The sequence below is a fragment of the Heliangelus exortis genome, chromosome 2 (genome assembly GCF_036169615.1).
Source record: "Heliangelus exortis chromosome 2, bHelExo1.hap1, whole genome shotgun sequence".
NCBI lineage: Eukaryota > Metazoa > Chordata > Aves > Apodiformes > Trochilidae > Heliangelus > Heliangelus exortis.
The window spans coordinates 116,455,259-116,473,749 of NC_092423.1; the positions used below are offsets into that span (position 1 = coordinate 116,455,259).

The following is an 18,491-nucleotide window of genomic DNA, read 5'->3' on the forward strand; positions in this document are numbered from 1 at the left end:
AGGCCTCCAACCCCTACCTGCCAACCAGGGGCGGCACCACCGTGGCATCGGGAGGCCGCTTCCGCTGTCCCTCCTGCAGGCACGAGGTGGTCCTCGACAGGCATGGTGTCTACGGGCTGCAGAGGAACCTCCTGGTGGAGAACATCATCGACATCTACAAGCAGGAGTCCACAAGGTAATGAATGAATGCATGGGGAAGGTTGGCCATGAGAGCAGACGTGGCTTAGGAGACCGGTGGCCTCCGGTCTTTCTGTTTGTCATACGTGAGGTTGATTGGGTTGGTTTTCTCCTTGGAAAATGAGGAAAGGGGTTGTACTGCCAGGCATGCCTGTCTGTTTGCTGTGGAAAGAAGTCAGCTCTCACCGAGCACAGAAAACCCTATCCAAAATAGATGCTGAATTTCCCTGCTTCCACTTATAGAAGATAATTGTGCCACACTTATTCACATGAGCAGCACTTACCCATGGAAGCAAGGCTCTTGAAGTTGGCATGGCTACTCACACAAATAAGGGGAAAGTAGCTAGTTTCACATCATTTATTTCTAAAACAAGTCACAAGATTTTTATTTGTCTTTAACCCGTGTGTTCTTGTGCTAAAGAAGAGGAAAAAAATTCAACTCTTGTTAGAAAATCCTGAGGGACAGACAATGCAAACAAGAAGAAAACTGAATTTCACACAGAAGATACCCTGCATCATAATGTTATATCAAAACTCAATAAAAAAAATCTCCATTCCTGTCAGCTGGGGATTTGAACTCATTAAATCAAATCTTATTTAGGACTCCATAAAAGAGAGGGAATAGCCAAAAATAATACGGATGAGTAATGTGTGGCTGTGCACAAGAATCAGGACCTCAAGGGAGAGGAGTGGGTTAATCCAAAAAAGTAAGAACAGTCCTGAATGTTAGTTGCCTGGGCTGGCAATTGAAAGATGTTTTGTTCTCATCTCTCTTGCCCTGACATGGGTGGGATGCATAGTACCACCATGTGGAACTTACTAGAGGGAAAGCTAAGCCTGGTCCCAGGCTGCCAAGCTAGTAGCTGTCACCCAGAGAAGCCACCAGTTGTCACCAGTGAGCATCCATAGTGTCAGTTATGTATGACAAGGTGGCTGGGACACCTAAAGGAAGGTAGAGTGTTGGCTTTGCTCCCTGAGAGTCTTCCCATTCCACCCCAACAAGGAGCTGGGTTTCACAGGGACAATTAGGCAACATAGCTGGAGCAGGAGGACACAACTTTTGGAGCCCAGCACCTTAGATGGCTTAGGGCACTTTACCTAAGAAGGAAAGTCACCAGCAGAGAGGGCATTTTGGAGCCCAACAGTGGCTTTGGCTATTCTTGGCCATATATATTCCTTTGAGGACTGCTGTAGCTGGGCATAGGTTGGAGAGCATGAAGTCAGCTTAAAATTTTTCTTTCTCTGCCCTTTTGTGCTCAGTGTCAAGGAGAGGTCAGCTACTCCTGTATGTGACATTGATACCCAGATATTATTTTAGTCAGGAAAATCTTGCAGGAAATGAATCAGCAAAACTGCAGTGGTGGACTTTGCATTTGACCAAGTAAGATGGACATATGTTGCCTAATGTCTTGTCTTGGGTTTTGTTTTTTGGTTTTTTTTTTGGTTTTTGGGTTTTGGTTTTTTTCCCAGGTTGCAGTACTATTTAACTTTTAAAAATAAAGAAACACAGCTCTTTGACCCATGTAGTTGATGGGCAATTGGAACAAATCAGTTAATTGGACATATAAGAGATTTAGTAGATTTTAAAAGATTCCACAAGAGTAAAATACATGATGTAAAAGGAGAGAATAGAAAAAGATAAAATTATGAACATGTATTTGCTTAGATATTTGTCCAAAAGGACCATTTATTTAGTCTGTTAAAACGCTTATTTAACCTTCACATGTACTTCCTTAGAATGATAGTTATAGTCAGGGTTACATGCAGAGGCAATGCATAGCAGCATTATCTAAACTATTTTGCACTTTGTCGGCTTCAGCTGCTTATCTCCCTCTGCCTGATGTTCCTCAGGATCCCATAGGAGTGTGAGCAAGACCTGCCATGGCTTTACCCCATGTTGTCCCCCCAAAAACGAAAAAGTGTGGGGAAATTTAGTCTTCTCCTCTTCCTTTTGTACCAGCCTCTTCCAAACAAAGGGCTGGGGTCTGGCAGAGGTACATAAGAGGAAAGGTGAGATGTGACCTTTTCCTGCTTGTTTCTTCTTTGAAACTGGCAGTACCAGTGATTTCCAAAGACAGGGGACTCTTCTCCATCCACTGGTCCTCCTGTGGGTGTAACTCACCATAACTGAGTGTGCCAAAATGATGCCCTTTCCCAGCTGCATTTCATATGAACTGAGGAGAATAAGAGGAATTCAGCTGGGGAGTAAGCTTTTGTCTCCTGCTTAGGCAAAAATAATTTATTTCAAAAATATGTATTTAATTTTTAGTTTCTATTGGAATTAAGGATTTGGGTTGGGTTTTTTTAAATAAAAGCTGGGGAAGTAGCTGGGCTATATGGTTGGGAGGGTCTGCCACAGCCCTCACATACAGACCCTCCTATTAATAAAAATCACATGATATGGTCCTTTATCCCATTACTCATCTAATTCCTGCTGATGGCAGCATAGCCTGTTGCCCAATTTAGAATCTATTAGCAACACAAGGAAAGAAATGTTCAAGCAGAACATGACTCCTACAAAGCTTTAAAGGACAGCAAAGGATTGACCCCAGGGGAAATAAGAGTTGGCTAAACTATTAAGCTAATCTTTGAAAGTCTGTAGGCCACTGATTACCTGAAGTATCTTAAGAACATTAGGGTGCCTGCTGCCACCAGAAAAGGATAGCAACAGGAGTCTGTGACTTCTCTCAAGCTGTGGCAGCCTTTAACAAGCCCAGCCTGCTATTCCTGATCAAAAAGGTGCTTTGGGCTTTGTTACCAGCTGAATCCTGATCAAGGAGCATTGAGCACTCTTTCTGCCTCGCATCTGCCAGGGAGAGCCCAAGGCACAGGCTTTCCCTTCAGCAGGGGACAGATGGAGCAGTGAGTGCAGCAGCATGCACAGCAGGGACCGTGTGGTGGGCTGAGGTGTGGGGATGTGCTTCAGGACAGGGCAGAGAGCAGACCTAGGACTAGATATCCCTGACAACACAGAGGCTTCAGCCACAGCTCCCAAGGGAAGATGTGGTTCTCCAGGATGGGCTGCAGAGATGCCTGGGGATCTCAGGCAGATTATGCCAGGGAGATGGGCTGCCTGCCCACAGATCACCAAGCAGGGGAGCTATACAGGAGCCCCTTGCACAGCAAAAGTGATGAGGAGAGAGAATACCTGGATCTTCTCCAACGCCCCAAGGAGACAGAGTCCAGATGGCTTTTGAGTATTTCCAAGAAAGGTGACCCCACAACCTCCCTGGGCAACCTGTGCAAGTGCTCCATCACACTCAGAGTAGACAAGTGTTTCCTGACGCTCAGAGAGAAGCTCCTGTGTTTCAGTTTGTGCTCATTGCTCCTGGTCTTGCCTCTGGGCACCACTGAAAAGAGCCTGGTTCTGTTCTCTTTCTACCCTCCATTCAGGTAGTTAGATACCTGAAGGTACTGATAAGATCAAGGTCATTGTTAAGAACCACCTGAACTTTCTCTTTTCCAGGCTGAAAGTCACAGCTCTCAGTCTTTCCTCACAGGAGAGGTGCTCCCCATCGTTAATCATTTTCAGAGTCCTTTAGGGACTACTCTTCCCAGTATATCCATGTGTCTTTTGTACTGGGGATCACAGAACTGGACCCAGTACTCCAGGTGTGGCCTTAGCAATGCTGAGAATCTTCCTACCCAGAAAACATACACTACACTGCAGGCATTAGGATCCAAACCCAATTTAAATGGAAAAAATTAATCCTGTAGCATTTAAACACAGGCTCAGCATCTCAAAGAGCAGAGTCAGAGAACGAGAGCACAAAGCTATTAAGCTGTTTCAGCAACCTGCTGCTTCTTTGGTCACAAGAACATCTGTGATTAATCTTTTCTTCTAGAAAAACCATGCTGTAATTTTTCAATTGGCTACTTTTAAATCTCCTGTTTCAGAAGCAGCTGACATTTTAAACTTAGAGCTTTTTTTTTTTTTTGCCTTTGCTATACCAACATGCATGTAGAGGATGCCCTCTGAAGTCAGAGAATGTTGTGCTAAGTATCTTTTGCATAGCCTTAGAAAAGAGGCTGTGGATCTCCTTTCTTCCAGTCTCCTGTCACCATTTTCAGAGCCCCACCAGTTCAGGGAGTTCTGCCAGGTTTCTTCTAGCTCTTTGCAGAACTTTTGAAGGTTGGCTACTTCTGGCTGAACTCACTTGACACTGTTGGGGTTTTTTTTGCCCCGTGCAATGTGTCTTTCATGCTAGTGAACCATTCCAGTGTCAAATAACTTTCTAGTGGTTTCTGCTTCTGGTTTTGTATATATTTGCAGGAAGAGCAGCCATTTCAGGCTTAACAAATAACTCTGAAATTCATTGTCTGCTATTCCCCTCACACAGGAGCCCTCCTACTCACGCATTGTAACACAAATATATTAGGGACTGTTTGCAGTCACTGCAAACAATGTAAAGTATTTTGGTAGTGGGGACACACCTCTTTTGACTAGCACTGGAATGATGCTGGATTTGACACACTCAGTGCCTTGTGTAAATGTGTGCTGGAAATCTGACCCAAAAATGCAGGCTTTCTTCAAAAGTATACATCTTGTTTTATTCTGCTGTCATGTGTTGTATTGCAGATTACGGATTTTCCTTATGAACCCCTATGCCCTCTCAAAATTAAAAAGAAAAAAAAATGCATTAGATATTCTCTTTGTTTCTTGATCTTTTTTTTAAAATACATCTGACGTATTAAAAAAATACATTTTTTTAAATGCATCACATTCAATTCCCCTCAGAAGGCAAAACGTGTACTTAAAAAGTAAATGTCAAATCTACTCTACCAAAATGTATGGTAAAAGTCTACTGTAAGACACTATAAAGTAAACATTTTCCCATACATTTTAAACTTGCAAAGAATGACTGGTTCCCTCCTTGCTACAGAGCTCTGTATAATAACTTAATAACAAAGATTTCCGTATAATTCCATTAAATTCTATAGTTTTGGAAAATATTTTCTACCTAATGACAAAAAGATATATTTCTTTGATGCCATTGCTCCACTTACCACAGGTAAGTCATAATTCTCCTTCCAAATGGTAGCAGAACAGGATAATGGCTTATTTTGGAAATATTTAATGTTGCCACAGTGGGAGTGGCAACCTAGGGTGCCAGGCACCCTAGGCACATTCCTTCTATCAACCTACTGACACTGTCCTCTGGTCCCATATCCTCACCCACTCAGATGCTTGCTCAGGGTGCTAAGCCTGAAGTGTGGGGTCAGAAAAGCATCAGCCATCCCACACAGACTGGACCAGAGCTTTCACTGACACTGGGAATCTTACTTAAGTGGTTCATTTAAAGGAAGCCACAGCTAAATTATTTCCTAAAATAGCAGGGGCTGGCTTGTGTGTACATGGATAGATCATTGTGTTGAAGAGAAGATCAAGACTGAGCTGTAGTCTGGTGACAGTTCCTGCCTTAGCAGAGGAGAGGAAAGCCTCTTGTGTAAGCCATGCCTTTGGTGACAGGTATAATCGAGTTCCTTACTGTTAAAAAGTTCAGCACTGTCCAAGCTAGATGTGTGCATGATAAAACTAATTTGTGGGAGACCTTATTTTCATTTCTGGCCTAGTGTAAAGACTGTAAGGACTTGGTCCAGTTTGATAGTGACAGTCCTGACCTGAGCCTCACAAAGCTCATTGGCAGAGGTATAGAATTAAGGGCATAAAGGCCCATCAATGCCTGCAACTCCTGCTTTGAATTAGTCCCCTGCATCAGAGCTTTGCTGCATTAAGGCCAAGGGCCCAACATTTTGCGTGATGAACCTGAAAGAAATTACATGTTTTGTATTTCAAACAGACGTTAGATAACACGCTAACAAAAGTATAAGAGCAGTCTGATATAAGTCTCAGGTTATTTACGTTTTTAAAAATGAGCAAGGGTTCACCCACACTCTCAGCTGGAATCACCACATGAAGTCATGTTGCTATATTATCTCTGCCTGTTGTGTAAGGACATTAAGCTGCATTGCTGTGTATTTTGTCATCCTGTGCAGCAGCTTTGAGGCACCACTGTGTACTCAGGTCAGCTTTGGATACTGCTAAACTATACACATATGTATACCACATGTACCATATTTCATGCTGATACCCTAACTGTTGTCATCAGAAACTCATGAGCCCTAAATTTGTTTTAAACTTGTGTTCTCTTGCAGACCTGAAAGGAAGTGTGACCAGCCAATGTGTGAAGAGCATGAAGATGAGAGAATTAATATTTATTGTCTGAACTGCGAAATGCCCACCTGCTCCTTGTGCAAAGTCTTTGGTGCCCACAAAGACTGTCAAGTTGCTCCTCTTACAAATGTTTACCAGCAACAGAAGGTAAGTATCTTTTCATATCTCATAGTCCTCCCAGCAACTGATAGAACCATCAACAGGAAAATATTCCCACAGACTTAATGCAGATTTCCAAAGGGGTATGGAGGTGCTTTTGCTATTCCTGTGTGTGTGTGAGACTCACACTAATTGGTAGGGACGGTTTAGAAACACAGGAAAGTACATTTGTGAGAGATCACACAGAAAGATATTGCAGTATCTCGATTTTTGTTAGTACAGTGAGTAAACATTTTAGACAGCAATTCAATTTGAAGCTGAGGATATCTCTTTCTGGGTTCCTAATCTCTTTTATTCCAGTGCTTTTAGATCAGAAAAACAAGTGTGAGTTTCAACACATGAAACAGATCATTACAAATCAAGTAGTTACCTATCAGACAGTCTTGTCTTTAAGCACTGCGTTTTTAAGAAAAGTTAAGTGAAAATCCTCTTCCTGCAAGTGAAAGCAGGAATGTTCAGTAGTTGGCAGCACAGGATGTACCTAACATCCTCTGCCCTTGCTGTCACCAGTAAAAGACTTGTTTATTTTTAATACAGTATTAATTTAAAACCTGACTCACTGGGTTATCCTCCTGAGATAAACAGCTCATTTTTCTAGAGCCCCAGTGGGGCAAGCAATCAGACAGGCCAAGTTTGCAATCCCGGCTTCCAACTTTGTCATACAAATGCTTATGTCTGGAAACTACAAATGAGAAGTCACTTTAGGACTTTAGGAAAGTAGTTGCAAACATCCTTTTTAATAAAAAAAAAAGGAAGGAGAAGAGGGAGAAGTTTCTTGGACTGAATCCATGCCCCTATCACTCCCTATGCATGGAGATTTACAACCAGTGGTTTCCCTCACAGAGTGCCTGTGGAAAGGGGCTGTCATGCCCGAGGCTGGAGGCGTAACCTGGAGGTTGTAGGTTACATGCTTCAGAGGATCCCTTACAAAACTGTGCAGGCCACAGATACAATTGCCTCTGTCACTACAGCAGTGTGCCAAGAGCACCTTGCCCTCCCCAGCACCCTCACCACATTCCTTAGGGAATTCCTTTGGGACTAGCTTCTCTGTCTCTCCTCTTCTACAGATACCTCAGAGCCATTTCCACTCCACACTGAGGCCACTTCCTTCTTCCATTCACCTCCTGCCAGTGGCTCAGCCTCCTTTTTCCCCTTCTCTCACCACAGCCCCAGGTCCCCTTTCCCCATGCCAGGGGATCTCTACCTCCACAGTCCTCTCAGGTCCAGGGGCCATCTCTTCTCTTCACCAGGGCCAAGTGTTACAGTCCTCAGGGAAATACCACAGTGGAGTGGCTAGACCCAGACACTAAAAAAAAAACATTCCCTAAAGAGACAAGGTTTTTTTTCTCAACAAACCAAAGGGTATATTTCAGGGCTGTTGAAACAGTGTTTCAGACAAAAGCATCTAGAAAGGCCTCTTAGGACAAAGTGCTTCAGTCTTTCCAACTGCATTTTCTTCTTTGTGAAAAGTTTCAAAATGTCAGTGATTTCAGTGTTTGGGGAAAGGAAACAGATGTCAAAGTAGTAGCTGGTAACTGGTGGGCAGGTAAAGCTTCGATTTGCCTCAGTTCTGGTGGAAAAAAGAGCTACGACTCTGACAGGGCTTATTCATCTGTTTCTCCTCACTGTTCTATGTGGCACCCTGAAGTGGGACAATGTCTAACACCTTCCTGTTTGCTCTTCCCTTACTTCCCAGTCCGAGCTGAGTGATGGCATTGCAGTCCTGGTGGGGAGCAATGACAGAATGCAAGGGATAGTCACACAGCTTGAGGAGACCTGCAAGACTGTTGAGGTGGGTACTACCTCTTTAAATGCAATTATTTCAGTGTGATGTAGAATCTTTTAAACTGCTGTTAATGATCATTCTTTAACAGATCTCACTTTACCCAAATGTGTTCCCACAGCATTTGACTAAATCAATACCTATGACTTTATAAAGTATCAGCTATTCTGATTCAGCCAAAGGATACATCCTGTTCAGCACCCTGCCTCTGGCACTAGCCATGTGGTCAAGGATCAGCACGTGTTGCTGCTCAGCATTCTTAGTGGGATAGGATATTGCTGAAGAGAAAAGCAGATACAACAAAACACCATCAGCTCCCAGCTCATTTAACATCTAAAATCAGGTTCTAGAGCTGTAAGAGACTACTATTAGTCTAAAGTTTGACTGGTCCTGTGAACAGAGCCCTGGTTTCAGCCATTGGGTAGCTACAGGATGACTCCCAAGTGTGTCAGTGAGCTCTGTATTTGGTTGCCTTGTCTTCTGTGCAGAAGTAGTTTTTAAATATAATCACACTGTCCTTTAAGGAGTCTTGTTTTGTTGCTCATGGGAAGGAAGACTTAGGATTCCTATTGTTTTTCTGGTAAAGGTCTTATTCTGATAGAGCTGAAACTAGTTTTGTGTCATTCAGTAGCAGAAGAATTAATTTTCTCCAAAAGGTTTGCACCAGGAAAGCAAATACAAATATCAGCTCTCATTAATTTGAGCATAAAAGAGCAATAGCCTAAGAGGAGCTCATATGAATTGATTTTGTGATTCAAGTTTGATGAAGCACCTTGTGAAGGAATCTCAGCCCAATTAGAATCGTATTGACCGTTCAGAGCTGGAAAAGAGAAAAAGAAGATAATCCAAGATGTATAGATTCTAACTGGTATGAAGATTTGATTCCACAATCTACGTTCACATTTGCCCAAGACTGCTATTTGCTCAGAGCAAGGAGGAACAGAAAATGTCCAAGTTTTGTTCAAAAAACAGAACCATTAACCCAAGCAAATGTGAGAGCACTTTAGCAACAGTCAGAACTTCATAGTCAGGAAGCCTTCCTGTTACAAGAATGAAATGGGCTGCTATCAGGACTTTGCAGCCAGAAACAAGCCTGTCAAGTAGGTTAACTGAAGAAATCTGAATGATACAATTCAAAAGTTTATACCCATTTAAGTTGAACTAGATGAACCAGAAACAAAACTTCAAACATCTAATCTGAAGCAGGGAGAAAACACTGTGCTAAAAATACCTTAATAAATACAACAGTTTCTGAAACTGGCTTCCTGAGAGTCATCCTCTCAGTTTAAAGTGTAACCTTTAAACCTGAATCCCACAGAAAGTGCAGCCATTGTATCTTCAGATGTTTTAACAAGCCTTTCTCTTTTAAAGTCAAAGATTGCAGAAAATAGATTCTAGAACTTACTGTGGCACTTCATGCTATATTTCGCCCAAATTACATTTCCTGCCATACCAGAGCTTTGTCTGAATTGACATCAGTCTGTCCTTGAAAATGAAAAGCTACAGCTGGAGCTGAGAAATGTCTGCACATGGAAATAACACTTAAAATCCAGGACTGCCACTTCTCTCTGCTTAATACTTTGCAGAGAACAATGAGTATCTGCTTTAGCAAAAAAATGGATGATCATTTTCCTTTTAGCTGGAAAGCAATAACCTACAGTTCTATATTTAGCTATTGCTCCTATCCAACCCTGAAAAACAGAAAAAAACCAAACAAAAAATATTGTTAATTATTTTACAGACTTTAGCAGATTGAAAGGTAGACCACATACACATATTATACCAAAAAAAAAAAAAAAAAAAAAAAGGAGTATGAAATGCTAAATACTGGAAAACAATAATAAATTGTTAAGCAGTGTTTAGTCCTGTAAACAGTATGAGCTAAATCATGAAGGAAAAATTACAGTGTTTCTTTCTAATGCTGATAGCATGGGTCAGTCAACACAGGTACTTCAGAACAAACAGTGACACTCATGCTCAGTGGCAAGGACTCCTCTCTTTTTGCTGTAGCTTTAAAAAACAACAAGGCTGAGAACTTTTTACAATGGAATGTCATGCCTTCATTAACCTTTTTCATTATCCAGAATCTGCTTAGGGTAATTCCATCAGGCAGAGACCTCGTAGGGGTCCTAGGAACATTTTATCCAGAAAGAGAATATTTCAAAAATATTTCAGCATTTGCAGTTAGGAAGCTGTTTTGCACTCTCTATCTTGAGGCTCACAAGTCTAATACCTGCTGACAGGAAATACTATATATTAGAGATTAGAGGTGGGGAGGGATCTCTCAGGGCACCCTTGCTGTCTGTCTCTTGCTCTTCTGCTAAAGCATGTCTTGTGTCAAATGGCAAAGATAGCACACACCTGTCTTGAAATTAAGGTTGTTTACAAGTGATCTGAGTGATATTTCAGAGGAGGTCACTGTAGACTAAACTGAAGAGGAATCTGAAGCAAGCAGAAGTGCAGGAAGCACTGGAAGAAAGCTGGGAGAGGAGTGAAAGAGGAGAGGAACAATAAAATGACACCCAGGAATGGTGACTCACTTGGTTTGAGAGCTTCCTTATCCCCACCCTTTAATTCACTAACTGGGAATTTCTGGGAAGCAGCAAGGACCTCCAGCAGGACAGGACAAGCCTGTCCCCACATTCTCTCTGAGGAATTTTTAACTAGGAGTGGCTGTTTAGCCTAGTCTTCCTCACTGGGAAGTAGAGGTGGATACTTGAATCAGTGAAACAAGATCTGTATTGGCTTCCCAACCCTAAAGGTAGAGACAGATTTTTGGACACAAGTCCATCTTCCAAAGGCTTTCTCTTGAATGACACAGAGCAAACTGTCACCACTTTTAGGAAAGAGCTTTGGCTGAAAGTCAACTAAAAAGTTGGATTTTCTCTGGCAAAAGTGCTACAAATAGTCTTATCACCTCCATAAGTACTGTGGGACTGTTACTATCCTGTGGGGCCAGGATCTCAGTATTTTGCTTCAAGGGACAAAGATAAGGAATTGATTCAGCCTTAGTTCCTAGGAAAGGGATTTAAGTAATCACCACCATCCACAACCAGATATAACCACAATGAGGCTATGCTCTTTGGTAGACCTCAGGCATTGTAGATCATGTCTTCAATTTCCTACCCTTAAATCCTCCCCTGCAAGTGCAGTGTGTTCTTGTTAGAGAGCACTTGATGGAGCAGTCATCAAACCCATCCTCTTTACTCAGTGAAATATGCTGCATTGTCTGCTTGTAAGGACAATAGAAGTGTCATATCTAAAAAAAAAAAAAAATAATTCACATCTCCAAAAATGATGTGAAAATCAGTGCTTGAAGGAGTGCTTGAAGGCCTGATTCCTCCTTCTTGTCTTCCTGCTTTTGTTACACATAATGTTCTTTGTGGTACCTCTTCCTCATTCAGTGCACAGTAAATGGAATATAATGGGCACCTATTATCAAAATAGGGACTAAGATGTCATATGTGAAAATCAAGCCCAGCCAGGATAGTTCCACGTTCTGTGGTAGCAAAAGAAAATTCTCTAGAGCTGATTTGAGATAATCACTTCTTTAAAAACCATTCTGTTTGGGGAAATGAACTCAGATGCTAGTGTCATGGGGGCTTTTACTTTTTCTGCAGACTTTAATGTATCACTACAGATATCATAAATATCTTTCATAATTTTTTAGCAGAATGACAAGTCATACAATAACCTGTTTCACTGGCTTGAAACTCAGAGTTTGAGAACAGTTTTAAAACTTTTGTTCCAATAGCTTGAACTTTGAAAATTATAAAAGTCTCTGGGGTCATTCAAAATCCTTTGCACTGTTCAGAGAGAGGAATTTCTTTGATGAAAATGCTTCCAAGTAACTGTAAAAATAGAAACTCTTTTAAGAACATGTTTAACATAAACCAAATGATTCACAGGAATGCTGCAGACGACAAAAAGAGCAGCTGTGTGAAAAATTTGATTATCTCTATTCTGTACTGGAAGAAAGAAAAAATGAGATGACACAAATAATCACTAGAACCCAAGAGGAAAAACTGGAACACGTCCGCTCCCTGATGAAGAAGTATGGGGATCATTTGGAAGCTGTATCAAAACTGGTTGAATCAGGAATACAGTTCATGGAAGAGCCAGAAATGGCCGTGTTTTTGCAGGTACAATGTTTATAAGCGGAGATAGAAAATGAATTACTGTTTATCAAAATACTATTTAAGCATTTTGCAATTTTAGGCACATTCAGAGTTTGGCCATCTTTGAGGGAACGTTTATAAAAACTCATTTTTTAAACACTTGCATCAGCACATCCAAATCACTAGTCCTGTGAATAGTATCCAAACCAAGAACATGCCTATTTCCTATTTGCATCAAAATATACTATCCTGTGTACAAATGTCTGGTCTCCAAAGAAGAAACAGGAATTTTAATGTTTTCCAACATATCTTTATTGTCTCACCACTGTAACATATGTATATCTGAGCTTCCGTGAGTCATAGGTTTCATTTGCATACTGACAGAGTAATTAACTTTCCAAGGATTAAACATACATGTTTTAAGTCACATTTTTGTCTTTCCTTAGGTATTTTTTTCTTCTGTATAATTGCTATAAATTTAGGAGAGCTGATGAACCATTAGCAACTTGTCCACAAAACTCAATGGTGTAGAATTTCTGTCCTGCAAGTTTATAATTCCTCTCTATTAAAAGCTGCAAGGGTGTTTCCCAAGAAAACAAACAAACAAACAAACAAACAATAAACCCCACACAAACAAAGAAAAAAACCCACAACTTATTTTCATCAAATAATTGCCTTTTAAAAGTACAATATTATTTCTGGACAAATAAAATTTTGTGGCTCAGAACAATTGCACAAACACACACAAAAAAAGAAAGCACAGGAATAATACCACTTCATTTTTGCAGAAATTGTTTGTACTTCCCATCATGTTTATATTTTAATTAAAATGTCTTCAATGAACCAAAAGGTTTACTCAGCTATACGATACTAATTTTCATCCAAATTTTATCTCATTCATATAGCACATAGTTGTGATTTATGAGATCCATACTAGTGTGTTTTAAAGGAGCCAGGGTAAAAATTTCATCTAAATGAATAAAATATCTGGAAAAATGGAACCATTTAAGAAGCCAGTTATTTCCTTTTTCTTTTTTTTTCTTTTCCACAGAATGCAAAAACATTGCTACAAAAGTAAGTATTCAAACTTCGTACTCTTTATCTTTATAATCAATTACAAATTAAAAATTTACCTGCAAATCCAAATGCCAATAACAAATCTCTCTGTTCCTCTGTTCCAGAATTACTGAAGCATCTAAGGGATTTCAAATGGAAAAAATAGAGGATGGGTATGAAAATATGAACCAATTCACAGTGAACCTCAGTAGAGAAGAAAAGATAATAAGAGAAATTGATTTCGACAGAGGTATGTAATTTATTTCACCTAGAGTGCTTCCTTAAATTGCAGCTGTGTGTAATTTACATGATGATACTGAGTAGGAAGACTTCAATCTTCTCCATCCCAAAGTGTAACTCTGTAACTCTGTAATTTTCATATCAATTAAAATCAAAAGCAAAATCCACAACAGTAAAAAAAATCACATAACCGGCTGACATCATTTATTTTACCTATTATGTCATCTCAGTACTTTCCTAAGCCCATAACCTTTACTGCCTCCTCATGTAAAGGGATCACAAAATTAAGATTTTATCTCTGTCTGTAAAGTCCTCTTTTGTCTTAAAGATGACTTTATTGTATACCCTGTCAGCTCTAGAAAGTCATTAAAGAAACAGAATGTTTACTATTAAAATAAGTACTTAAGAAAGATGCTTTTTTAAAAATTTTTTTCTAATAATCAAGAGATGTTACAGAAACATAATTGAAATTCAAATCACAGGGTTAGAGAAAGAAGCAAAATTGTCATCTTTCATGCATTTAACATCTTGTGTCATGTCATTTGTAATGATGTCATGACTAAACGTATGTAATAGTAATGTGAAGTTGTAATTCTACATTTATCAACGTAGCCTGAAATCCAAGTCCATCTATGCTTTATCTTACAGAGCAAGCCACAAGAAGTTAATGGTGCTGCAAATTAGTAGATCTCTTCTATTAAAAGGCCCCATTAATAGTCATCTGGGTATCTCTGATTTTCTTGCTAGCTCTTTATTCTTCTAGAACATTTACATTTACCTTTATCAGCCCAGTTAAGTCTCATGTAGATGCCACACTCTCGTTATTCACCTGCCAGAACTTGCACTACCTTCAGAGCATGTGGCTGCTCCTTCTGAGGGACTTTGCCTGCTTGCTGTGCAGTGTGTAGGTTGGGATCTGTGGACAAGTTGTACTTGGCACAGGGGGCCATGGAGTGGGGCAGCAGCTGTGGCACCAGTCAGCAGCATAGAAGCAGGTGGCATCTCACAGGGCCATGAACCTCCAGGGAATTTTCCTGGTAGGGACAATCCCTAGTGACAGCCTCATGCCCTTTTCATTTCTGTGATCAGTTACAGCTGCCACATCCATGCCACACGTGTCTGCCAAGATCTTGACCTTGTGCTCTGGGCACACACACCCCCACCATGGGGTGGGGAATGTGACATCCCCTTCTTGGGGACAAGGCATTAGCAAGGGCTTTGGCAATCAGAGTTCATTTCTGCATTTGAAACTCCTACTACAGCCAATGATGTCTTTGCAGCCAGGTGATGTGGAAGCAGAGATTCAGCACTCTGCTTATAGGAGTTTGTTTGCCTGTAGAAACATTTATCTGTTTTGAAGGTGTTACTTAATTTGCAGAGCTACATTCCTTCTACATACTCAGTCAGAACTGTAACCTCTGCAAAATGCACAGCCAATTTGGAGCTTGGGTTAATGCATCCATCTAAGTTTATTTCTTGTATCTGCTAGGGTGGCTCTTAATAACATCTGACATTTCATTGGATGAATAGTGTAATTACACAGAAGTAAAAGGGTTGCTAGGGGGCTCCCTCTGGAAACGATCTGAACCACAAATGCTGGTAACACAATGAGGCAGATGATGCAAAAGGGATGGTTTGACCAAGTCTGGCAGTCTGGTTTTAGGGAGGTTGGTATCCCAAACTTCCAGTCATATACTGCAAAGCAATGACCTGGTGAAGGTTTGTAATGATGGCTTTAACGGTGTTTAAAATAAATACCTGAAATTGCAAGAGGGTTTTTTTTTCCTGGCAGACTGTGCCAAACCAGGTGTCCTCTCCCCAAAAAGTGCAGAGCTGTGCTGCACATCCCTCATGAGGACAACTGCATTGGCAGGACTTTCTGTCCTTCTTCCCATAGAAAGGGACAGCTTAAGATTTTCACAAGCCTGTTTGTTCAGTGTCCTCCCTGCTGTGAAGTGCCTGCTGGCAGCCCCATGGCAGTGCCCAGTCCAGGCTGATAGGAGCAGGCTCCTCACCAGTGGCCTTTCCCCAGCCTGAATCCTCTGCCAGGCATCAGATTATCGTTATCTTTGCCATGAAATTGTAAATGTCTTCTTAATTACATAAAGACTGTAGCTCTCGTATTGTGCTCAGCCATGTCCTTTTACACATTGTCCTATCAGAAGAGGAGGGAGAAGAGGAAGAGGAGGAGACAGTGGATGGTGAAGATTTGGATGAAGTCCACACAGAGTCATCGGGAGAGGAGGAAGACGAAGAGGTGGAGGAGGAAGGGACTGAGATAACATCACAGCCATCTCAGCAGGACCCTGAACTGCAGAGCACAGCAGGAGAGCCCCTGACTGAACCCTCTCCCATGCCACTGGCCACCACCCCAGCTGGTCTGGTAAGTGCCCTGGTGCCACACTGCCCTGCCAGCTATGCTGAGTGCACCCTGGCAGAGCAAGAAAAAACTCCTGTGTGTCCTGTAGGCACCATGTGTCAGGAGCATGGCTGAGGGAGTCAATGCACTGGAGAGGAAAATTGTTTCTTGCCCCTTTATGCACATATGCAAGTGTACTCTGTCATCTTGGCCTGTGTATATATTGCTGGATGGGCAAAAGGTTATTCTGATAGATAAATTGAGATATATGTGGGGTACATAAGATACAAATAAAAGAGATTCCACTTGGGAGTTTAGTGCATTACAGTGGATGTTCTGCTTGCTATGATTTAATTCAGACTAACTACTATAAATGAAATGGTTGTTAAAATATTTATAAGAAGAGAATTTGGTGCTCTTTCTGGATTTAGGGGGCTTTCAGCCAACAATTTTTAGATCATACTTCTAATCTCTTTTCTGTGGATGGCTTTTCCCATCTTCAGTCCTGGTCATCATAGGGGTATCATCTGAGTGGAAGCAGAGATATCATACACCAAACAGGAGAGGAGAGTGCATCTTACAACCTAGCAGCAAAGAGAGAGGGTGTGAATAATTTCGGTCAGCACTTTTTCCAAGGAATGCAATAAGAATGAGACCCTAATTGCTGAATATTTTAAAAGACTTGCATTAAAAAAAAATACTTCATGTGTTGTTTTAGCTGGCCTTACATACAATTAACTTAGCAAATTCTTCTCTTACACAATTTATCCACTGAATTTGCTGTGTGGGTAAAGGCTTCTGTGAAAATATTTGAGGAAGCCAGCATGGAAACAAGAGACCACATAAAGAATCCTTGATTATAGCAAGCTCCCCACATAAACCAAGGAAAAACAAGTACAATAGATTCATTCTTCCTTTGATTTAAAAACACGTGAGTTTGCACCAGCTGTGTGAAGATGCCCTTAAATCAAGCTTTATTTATTTAAGGAAAGTGTCTTGAGGATTTGCACTGACTTAACTAAAATTATGTTGCCTAAATGTTGCAGGGTTTTATGAAAACAAGACTTAGGAACAAAGTAATATTAAATCCCTCACTTCTGAGGCTAAAATAGGAAAGGGAAAGCATGCTGCTGTAGCAATTGTAAAATGTCATTAGCAGATGGTCAGGCTTGGTGTCAAACAATGCATGAGAGTGTTGCGGTGTATGGGATACCTGTATTTCAGCTTTTATCTTTTGGTATAAGAAAAGCAAAGCAGGAGTGCTGTGGTGATAGGCCCAAGAGCTTTATACAGGTAGAGAGGTGCAGTTCAGCCAACTGTTCCACTTCCTTGCAGAGCAACTGTGTTTGGCTTACAACACTGACATCAAGACTGGTGGGCAAATTTCTCTCCAGTGCCTTTGCATTTCCCTTATTCTGACTGCTCATATCAACAACCTCCATGGAAAATGTCTTGTTTTGAACCTATAGACCAGTCAGCCATTCAAAAGTACCTACACCTGTCATTCATGGCAGGTAGCAGTTCATGAGGTTCTTATGCAGAATTTCTTTTCTTTTTCAGTTAGCATCGCCTTCCCCACTAATTCTATCCTCCTATTCTGTTTTTTGAGTAACTTATTTTCTTTCCCATATCTGTGTTATTCAAAGGGTATTTGGTTTTGCTTCACATTTTGATTTTAATTCTTTCAAACCCTGTGTTAGGAGAAATTTATCCCTTGCAGTGAGATTTAACAAACACTGCATGCAGAGCAACGTGGCTGAGGCAGGAAGGTAACGTGATGCGCTCTGCTTGTTCTTCTCTTTATCTGTCCTGATTAAGGATGAGATTGTCACACCAAGTGGTTCCCAACAGACCCCAGAGTCTGACACTCAAGTGCCGGCCACAGCAGAATCCATGGATCCACTGTTTTACCCTAGCTGGTACAAAGCTCAGTCACGGCAATCAACCAGTCCGAGCTCAACCCCGGAGAGTGGGCTGGGGAAAGTAGGGCCTCCTGTTTCTCTGGAAACAAGTGCAAAGAAGGCTGAAGCCCCAGCAGCAGCAGCTGTCGAGGAGAGTGCACCGGGGAGTGGTAAGGAAAGTAATGCCACTGCAGCGACGTCCAAGGTCAGTGCCACCAAAGTCACTCCAGAGGGCTGTGACTCCCAGCAAGGCGGGAACGGCAGCTGCTAAGGAAAATGCGACTCAGTTTCCCCCTGCATGCTAAAGAATAAGAATAATTTCAGAAGTATGGAAACAGCATAAATGCCGCTGGATTTACGGAGGGTTTCCAATATGTGAGAGGCTGACTTTCCAGAGTAGCATGCTGGTGGTTGCTTGTGCTTAGCTGCCAGTGCACCTCACTTGTGCAAACTGTTATCCAAGTATCTCATGCACATGCTCAGGAGCTGTTGGAGAGGCTGGCAATGCCTCTGTGCAGTCAGA

General features: G+C 41.4%; 1 protein-coding gene across 4 annotated transcripts in view; it reads left to right on the top strand.

Moving 5' to 3' along the window:
* The window catches only part of TRIM55 (tripartite motif containing 55), a 38,051-nt gene that overhangs the window by 750 nt on the left and 18,810 nt on the right, over positions 1–18,491 (top strand). For 2 of the 4 annotated variants that reach the window (XM_071737678.1, XM_071737676.1), the window contains exons 2-9: positions 3–175; positions 6,334–6,499; positions 8,208–8,303; positions 12,203–12,436; positions 13,464–13,486; positions 13,594–13,718; positions 15,871–16,091; positions 17,886–18,173. In XM_071737678.1, coding sequence (XP_071593779.1) covers positions 3–175; positions 6,334–6,499; positions 8,208–8,303; positions 12,203–12,436; positions 13,464–13,486; positions 13,594–13,718; positions 15,871–16,091; positions 17,886–18,173 — 1,326 coding nt within the window. The remainder of the gene's footprint in view (positions 1–2; positions 176–6,333; positions 6,500–8,207; positions 8,304–12,202; positions 12,437–13,463; positions 13,487–13,593; positions 13,719–15,870; positions 16,092–17,885; positions 18,174–18,491) is intronic. The other 2 variants (XM_071737677.1, XM_071737679.1) reach the window with 2 other exon arrangements.